At 45.2% G+C, this 8,853-nt stretch overlaps 1 protein-coding gene across 6 annotated transcripts in view; it reads left to right on the top strand.

The window, feature by feature from the left end:
* The first annotated feature begins 6,958 nt into the window (after window positions 1-6,958).
* Window positions 6,959-8,853, top strand: part of UBR5 (ubiquitin protein ligase E3 component n-recognin 5) — a 141,885-nt gene continuing 139,990 nt past the window's right edge. For 4 of the 6 annotated variants that reach the window (XM_066379261.1, XM_066379260.1, XM_066379257.1 and 1 more), the window contains exon 1: window positions 6,959-7,552. In XM_066379261.1, coding sequence (XP_066235358.1) covers window positions 7,491-7,552 — 62 coding nt within the window. In that variant the 5' untranslated portion in view covers window positions 6,959-7,490. The remainder of the gene's footprint in view (window positions 7,553-8,853) is intronic. The other 2 variants (XM_066379262.1, XM_066379259.1) reach the window with 1 other exon arrangement.

Genomic DNA, 8,853 nt, shown 5'->3' with positions numbered 1-8,853 from the left:
TGTGTGTGTGTGTGTGTGTACAGTGTGTCCATAAAGTCATGGTGCACTTCTGACTTGTCACAGGAAAGCAACAAAAGATGATAGAAATGTGAAATATGCACCAAATAAAAGGAAAACTATCCCAGTTTCATACCTATTCAGTGCAGTTCAATGTGGGCTCATGCATAGATTTTTTTAGGGCTCCTTAGGTAGCTATCCGTATAGCCTCTACAGCAGGGGTCCCCAAACTACAGCCCACATGCAGCCCCCTGAGGCCATTTATCTGGCCCCCACCGCACTTCCGGAAGGGGCACCTCTTTCATTGGTGGTCCTGGAATACTGAATGTGGCGGCACCACAAAGCGCAGCGTCATTTTCGTACAATACTACTTCTGGTGACACGGGATGCACATGTCACGGCTCTGGAAGCGCAGTCATATCACTTGTTACGGCTAGCAGTGACAAATATGGAACCGGACATTGACCATCTCATTAGCCAAAAGTAGACTCATAGTTCCCATTGAAATACTGGCCAGTTTGTTGATTTAAATTTACTTGTTCTTTATTTTAAATATTGTACTTGTTCCCGTTTTGTTTTTTTACTTTAAAATAAGATATGTGCAGTGTGCATAGGGATTTGCTCATAGTTTTTTTTTATAGTTTGGCCCTCCAACGGTCTGAGGGACAGTGAACTGGCCCCCTGTGTAAAAAGTTTGGGGACCCCTGCTCTACAGATTCGTCACTGACTGATGGCCTACCAGAACAGGGTTTCTCCACCAAACTGCCGGTTTCCTTCAACTGCTTATCCCACGGAGTAATGTTATTCCTATGTGGTGGCACTTCGTTATAAGCGCACTGATATTCACGTTGCACTTTGGTCATGGATTCAAATTTAGCGAGCCACAGAACACACTGAACTTTTCTCTGTACCGTCCACATCTCGACTGGCATGGCCGTGGGCTGTATACACGGTGTTACGTCATCATCTGCGCACGTGCACATGCTGCCACATCATCCTTCAGAAACTGGGAGGGTTTCCTTTTATTTGGTGCAGATTTCACATTTCTATCGTCTTTTGTTGCTTTCCTGTGACCGGTCAAAAGTGCACCATGACTTTACGGACACACTGTATATTGAGGTATAAATGGTTTTTATTGGGTTTAAATTTGGAGTCTAAGGGTCTTGAGCACCTCTGTTTATTTGTTGGTTTTCTTCCCTATGTTTTTCTTGGCTTGTTTGAACTATTTCTTCCTGTAGTGATTCTTGGCCTCATCCTACCTCTTCTTCTCCAGGATAGCTGTCACTACCTGGTACTTCCAGCCAACCTCATAAATCAGGTACTTCAGATAAACAGAGTTATGTGTGGGCTTCAGACACAGAAATCTGAGCAAAAATGATCATCTGCTTTTTCTGTCACACACCTAAGGTGCTCTAAAGTGAGCGAGCCATGGTCTTGTAGGGCAGCATACATTACATAGCCTGTCTGAGGATGTGCTTGAAGATCCAGAAGTGATAGGGACCATGGGAAGAGTTGATGTCTATGTACTTATGGAAGAAGACCAAGGCCTTGGACCTCCACTTAATATTGTAGAAGTTGCTGGAAATGTTAATGGCTTCATAGTGCATGACCACTATTTTTCAGTCCAGCATTAACTACCTAGCCACCCTGGCTTCCAGGTGGTCCTGGAAGTGGTTTCAACCATTGATTACCACAATTTGTCCCTCTGTTAACTTTGGCAACTGCCTTGGGAAAATTAACCCTTGTACTTGAAGTTTTTTCTTGTCTTATTGCACTAGCTGGGATCCTACTGCTATGTTGAATGGTAAGAGTAAAAACAGATATTTTTATTTCCAATCCTAGAGGTAAAGTTTTTAACAGTTTGTCTTTATAAAAGATGTTTCTCATAAGGTTTTTAGAAAAACCTTTTCAAATTAAAGGAGTTTCCTATTCATTGCTTGCTAAGATTTTCTTCATGAATGATTATAAAATTTTATAACATCCTTTTCTTACCCTACTGAAGTGATTTAATGATTTTCTTTTATTATGTTAATATGGTGAATTACATTTGCTGATTTCCAAATATCAAATCACTGAGCTTGTTTAAAAGCTACTATCTTTTTGAATGTTTTGCTATTACTTGGTTAAATTTTAAAAAGTAGACTTTATATTTTAGAGTAGTTTCAGATTCACAGCAAAATTGATAAGGTACAGCAATTTCCCATATATTCCTGTCTCCACACATGCATAGCCTTGCCCATTATCAACATCCCTCACCAAAGTGGTCCACTTGTTAAAACTGATGAACATACATTGAAACATCATCCCTGAGTCCATAGTTTACATTAGGGACAAATATATAATGACATATATTCATCATTACAGTGTCATACAAAGTAGTTTTACTGCCCTAAAAATCCTCTGTGCTCTGCTTATTCACCCTTCTCTCTTCATTAACCTCTGGAAAACACTGAACTTTTTACTGTCTCCATAGTTTTACCTTTTCCAGAATATCATATAGTTGAAATCAGATCATATAACCTTTCAGATTGGTTTACTTCATTTAGCAATATGCCTTTCAAGTTCCTCCATATCTTTTCACGCTTGATAACGTAAGGTTTTTAGTGCTGAATAATTTTCCACTGTCTGGATGTACCATTGTTTATTTATGCATTCACCTACTGAAGGACATATTGGTTGCTACCAAGTTTTGACAATCATGAATAAAACTGCTTATAAACATCTGTGTGCAGGTTTTTGCATAGACTTAAGTTTTTAAATTCTTTAGATAAATACCAAAGAGTGTAATTGCTGGGTCATGGGTTAAAAGTATGTTTAATTTTGTTAAGAAGCCATCAAACTATCCTCTAAAATGGCTGTACCACTTTGCATGCCCACCAACAATGGAAGGTGGGTTTTATTGCTGTGCATTTGGTGTTGTCATCAGTGTTTTGAATTTTTAGGTCCATTGTTTTATTCAGTCAGCAATTATATATCTACATATTTGCTATTTTCATTTTTCTTTATTCTTCTAGGCCTCTTTGGGTTACATTGGGTAATCATTTTCCTTTTGCTTGAAGAATACCTTCTACTGTGGGTTGACTGCTAAAAATTTCTCACATTTTTTTTTCTTTCTCTCTTTTTGGAATGTCTTTTTCTTTCATTATTGAGGCTATTCTTTGGTAGTGTGCTTTGCTCACAGTGCAGAAAGCTTGAAATGTCAGGGAGTTAACAACCCAGGATCACTCCTCAACTACTGAGGGATGGAGCAGGTGGATAAATACCCACAACTTCCTCTGTCCTCAATGGGATAATTCTGAGGTGTGTCCCACACAGTCCTTCAGATGGTCCCCAGTCGGACTGAATTCCAGTTGCCCACAATGGTAAAACATTCACCAGCTCATCTTTTACTATTATTATTTCTCCTTCCCTGTCTAATTTCTTCATTCCCATAGTGCTTCCTGCAATCACTTCCTAAATAAACTATTTTTAGCTAAATTCTTGTCGTAAAGTCTGCTTTTGGGGAAACCAAAAATAAGACATGACCTATTTCAGAGGCATAGCCCTCCAGGATTCAACACAAGTGTGAGGCGCTCATTAGCACTCACTACTGCACTGGGGGACCTTGGACATCAGTCCCTGTTGTTTTAGCCCTGAGTGCTTGTCAGAACTGCTCAGCCTCTTGGCTTCTACGCTGTCTTTCTGGAATTGGCATTCATCCCAGAGGAAAAAGTGGCTCCAAACACAAGACTTGCTTCCTTGGGTCTTATTCATCCCTTGGATCCTAGTTTGGTAATTCATCATTATTTTAACTTTTCCTTTAAGCAGATTTAAAGAAATATTTCGCCAACATTTCTAGTCTTCAAGGGAGGAAAAGTTCCAATTATTGGGAAAAAGTTCCCCCTCTCACTTTTCTAGGCTTGTATTACATTTTGATTCTTCAAAATGCTTCTGGTTGAACCCTACTTATCTCCATTCCCTACTTGTATTCCCTCCTCCCTTGTCCATGCAACAGGCTTGCACAACTCCATGCCTTTATTCTCATTTTTCTCTCTTCTAAGTGTGACCCATCAAAGTGTTAGGGCCCTGGGAGACTAAACTTCTCATCTACATTTGGAACAACAAAAAAGGTTGCTATGTTAAGCTGGTTGTCAGTCAAAGCCTAACTGGAGAGTTTGAACGGGCTGCCTAGAGTGAAGCAATGGGCCTCAGCCAGGCTAGAAAGTCTCAGTTCTAGGAAACTGGGAGTGGGTAAATCAAGTTGGAAGCAGGGCAGAAGCATGAGGATGAAGAAAGGTAGATTTGGAAGAGTCAGGAGGCAAAGTCTGGGTATGGGGTGGAGTTTGTTCAGGGGCAAATCTAATATGATTAAGGTTAAGCTAGATATTCTACTTGCCCAGAATATTCTTCAAAGCTCAGCTTAAATGACTTTCTTTAATTTTCTTTTTGTTTTGTTTTGTTACAGTGAGAGAGTCAGAGAGAGGGACAGACAAGAAGGGAGAAAGATGAGAAGCATCAATTTTTCGTTGCAGCTCCTTAGTTGTTCATTGATTGCTTTCTCATATGTACCTTGACTAGGGGGCTCCAGCAGAGTGACACCATACTCCAGCCAGCGACCATGGGGTCATGTCTATGATCCCATGCTCAAACCAACGACACAGCGCTCAAGACAGATGAGCCCATGTTCAAGCCAGTGACCTTGGGGTTTTGAACCTGGGTCCTCTGCGTCCACTGCACCACCGCCTGGTCAGGTTTCTTAATATTGACTGGAACCACATCCTTCTTTAACTTCCATAGAACTCTTACTGCATTTATCATATCACATTTTTTCCTATTGCCTTTGAATTTTCTGTTCCTTCTAAATTAACTAGATGGCAGCTGTAGAAAGAGCAATGGAATCAAAATTAGATGACCTGGGTTTCATTCTCAGCTTTAGTAGTTACCTAATGTGTTTGAAGCTCAGGGTCCTCATATATAATAGGGATTATATCGTATACTATATACCTCACAGTGTGGGTTAAATATTAAAAGACATAAGTGTATAAAGTGGGATATAGCAAGCACTAAAATAATAAAAGCTCCCATTTGCAGAGCTTCCTAAGTGTCAGAAGGTGCCCTTGGTGCTTGATATAAGTTATCTTACTCATACCTCACCACAACTCTATGTAGATCTATTATTACCGGAAATATTTTATAAATTAGAAAAAAAGACACTATAATAGGTTAAGTAATTTAAAAAAATATTGATTTTAGAGAGAGAAAGAAACATCAATTTATTGTTTCACTTATGCATGCATTGGTTGATTCTTATATGTGCGCTCTACCCGGGCAACCTTAACATATAGGGACAATGCTCTAAACCATTGGTCCCCAACCCCCGGGCCGCAGACCGGTACTGGTCCGTGGGCCATTTGGTACCGGTCCTCAGAGAAAGAATAAATAACTTACATTATTTCCGTTTTATTTATATTTAAGTCTGAACGATGTTTTATTTTTTAAAAATGACCAGATTCCCTCTGTTACATCCGTCTAAGACTCACTCTTGATGCTTGTCTCGTAAATTCGACAATTATATTTAAAAATACCAGTTTTTATGCCGGCCGCATAATTTTATTTTGTGCATTTATCCACCCCACTCTAAAGGCTGATCCGTGAAAATATTTTCTGACATTAAACCTGTCCGTGGCCCAAAAAGGTTGGGGACCACTGCTCTAAACAACTGAGCAACCTGGCCAGGACAGATAGGTTAATTTAATCAATGTCACATAGTTAAGTAACAGCAACAAAACATGAATCCAGGTCTGTCTGGGTCTAAACCTAGCAATATCCATTGGTTCACCCTACTTCCCCATGGCTCATATGGAATTCTAATAAATACTAGCCTTTAAATCACTTTTAGTCAATACTACTCTGGGCCAATTTTGTAGCGGGTGATCTATTATACAAAAGTGTGCTACTGTCTCAAGGGATACTACTCTATACTGACTTAAAAGTTTTTCATATATTTTGATAAAAAAAACGTTCTAAGCAAGTGTGTATGTAATGCATTAATATATGAAACGTATCATTTAACATTAGGAACTTTTCACATCCACAGAATGAAAAAGTGGCTTCATAGTTTTACTTCTGCCCTGAGAGAGGTACTTGGTTTTTTGATGGGGCCATAGAAGCCTCTAAAAGAAAGGTAGGAACTGGCTCCCTAGAAATAAGCAACTACTAAATTCATTCACCAGTTTGCCGTTATGATTCCGCTGATAAGTTGAAGAGCGCCTTTGTAGAATAGATAGACCATCTATCACTTAAAAATCGTAAAAAAAAAATCATGAACCACTTAAATCAGGATATTAGGGGAAATTTCCACATTTTTTCTTTGTGCGGGAGTACGATGGTGGCGGTGTTGCAGAAATTGAGGAGACTAGGGATAAAAGTAGTTGCTCCAAGTCAGCTCTATGATCCTACAGTAGGACCTTATGGAAAGGTTCTTACATAATTTCTCCAATTAAAGGCGGTGCAATTCTTAGCCCTTAACTGATTTTACATTCCCACTTTCAATGTAAATGCAGAGAAAGGACTAGAAACGAAAACAAAAAAAAATTCCTACGGCCCACAAATAACTAGGGCAGCGCCAGGGATGTCAAAAAGTGACAACGCAGGAGTTCCTCTATCTTACTACCTCCCGGGGGGACACACGCGCTCTCACCGGACGGCCTCCCCGCCCCGGCAGACTCACCCCACCGCCTCCTCATCCCCTAACACGTGCTCTCCGGGACACACACTCGCGAGCTATCCTACCCCCCACCGGGGGCTGGGCTCGAGGCCGAACGGACCAATCCGCGCGCGCCTTACAGCACCGTGGCCCGACAACGTTGAGCCGCCCAATCCAAAGGGCTTTATCGTCCGTTTCCCGGAGCTCCGCCCCTCGCAGCCGGATCCCCCCCCACTGCCGCCCGCCGGTCTCCTCCCTCCTTCTCCTCCTCCCTCCGTTCGCCCCTCCCCCGCCGCTCGGGAGCGGAGCCTGCGAGACCGAGAAACTGGGGCAGAAGTGAAGATGGCGGCGGCGGTGCTGGCGGCGGCTTCTCGCCAGTGACGCGCGGTGCGGGCTCATTCCCCTCCCCACCCTCCCAGTCCGGACCCTGTCCGCCGCCGGGACCACACCGTCTCCGCAAGCCCGCCCCACACCTCCCTTCCCAGGCGGCCCCTCTCCGGACGGCCAGCTGCCGCTGGCGGCGGGGGCGCGCCCCGAGCCCCGGCCGCCGGCCTCGCAGTCCTGCGCGCTGTCGCCCGGGGAGCGGGTGGCGTGTAGATTTGTCCTCCAGCCCGCTCCGGCGGACTGCCGGGCGGCGGACACACACCCGGCAGGGAGCGGCGGCCCCTGCGCATTCGCTTCCCTCTATTTGGGGACTGGGAGGCGGCGGCGGCGGCGGCAGTGGGATTTGGGGAGGGGAAGTGGGTTGGGGGGGGCGGGCGAGAGCGGGAGGGGGCCGTCCTCGGGAGGAGGACGAGAAGGAAGCACCATGACGTCCATCCATTTCGTGGTTCACCCGCTGCCGGGCACCGAGGACCAGCTCAATGACAGGTAATAGGGCTGGCGGACGGGGGGAGGGGCGTCTCCCCGCCCTGCCCTCCCCCACGGGGCCACGCCGGGGCGGGCGCCAGTGTTTACGCGCCGCGCCGGCTGGAGGGGAGGCGGCGGCGGGTGGGGGGGGGGGCGCGTTGGCGTTCTCATTGCCCCGGGCTAGGCCTTTCCGGGGCAAACTTCTGCTCCCGGGGGTCGGGGCAGCGGGGGCAGCGCAGTGTAGGTGGGAAGGCGCGCTGCATACCACCCCCACCCCTTCCCGAGGAGCCGCGTTGAACTCGGCGGAGATGGAGGGGGGGGGGTAATCTGGCTCCCGGGAGGGGGGACGGGTTGTAATTACCGCCGGGCCCAGGCCGAAGGAATCCATATTAGTCAAAGTTGAATTGAGACAGACAATGCGGATGGGGGATGGTGGAGGTAAAAAGAGAGGGAAGAAAAGCGGGGCGGAGGGGCCCCGGGGTAGGCTGGGTTCTCCCGGGTCTCTGGGAGTTGTGTCCCAGAGGTGATCTGGACCTGCTAAGCCAGGACTTCACGGGGGAGGGGACGGGGACAGGGACGGGACGCAGATTCCCGGCAGATCGCTGTGGGGGGCGGGGAGGAAGCGCCATTATTATTATTATTATTATTAAATTTGAGCCCCTGCAGTGGGCTTTGCCTGCTCGGGGTTGGGATGAATTCAGGCGGGGGTGAGGAAGTGGATTGGATTCCCTTTGCTCTCTTGGTGAAACAGTGTTGGCCGCTCCTGCTCTGTCCGCTGTGGTTGCGGGCTTTTTTGTTTCCTTTTTTATTCTAATGATAGTGTTTCCCTGAGTTGTAATTTGACAGCTGAAAACCGTGCGTAGAGTCAAAGAAAAACTCTTACGTTTGCAGTTCGCAATGCTGCTTTTCTTAACGCGCTGTAAATTTCTGGGATGGGTTTGCTATGGGCGGAGGAGGGATGATGATATATATATTTTTTGTCTTTCGTAAGAAAGGTGTCTTGGCTGTGGGTCCCTCTCATTCCTCTCCCTGCCAGTTTAGGATAATAAATTGCAGGGCCGCATGTTCTCAGGGAACTGAGATAAAGCAGGAAAAGTTCCTTCACTGTTGCAAAACAGAGACCGAGGAAGTTGAGGGAGGCCTCCATTAAACAAGGCTTAAAATCTAGGACTCGGATCTGATGATGGGCTAAATGTTTACGGGGTCACAAAGTGGGGCATTTTAAGCCACCTTCTCCCCAATGCTTTTGCTGCTCTTTCATTTGAGGGTAGGAGACCGTATGAATCCAAGTTTTGAAGTTAGATAGAATTTTTGCTAAGTGA

Source organism: Saccopteryx leptura, chromosome 3, assembly GCF_036850995.1.
Source record: "Saccopteryx leptura isolate mSacLep1 chromosome 3, mSacLep1_pri_phased_curated, whole genome shotgun sequence".
In the NCBI taxonomy this organism is placed as follows: Eukaryota; Metazoa; Chordata; class Mammalia; order Chiroptera; family Emballonuridae; genus Saccopteryx; species Saccopteryx leptura.
The sequence above is the reverse complement of the archived record's forward strand: the minus strand, read 5'-3'. Positions and strand labels throughout refer to the sequence as shown.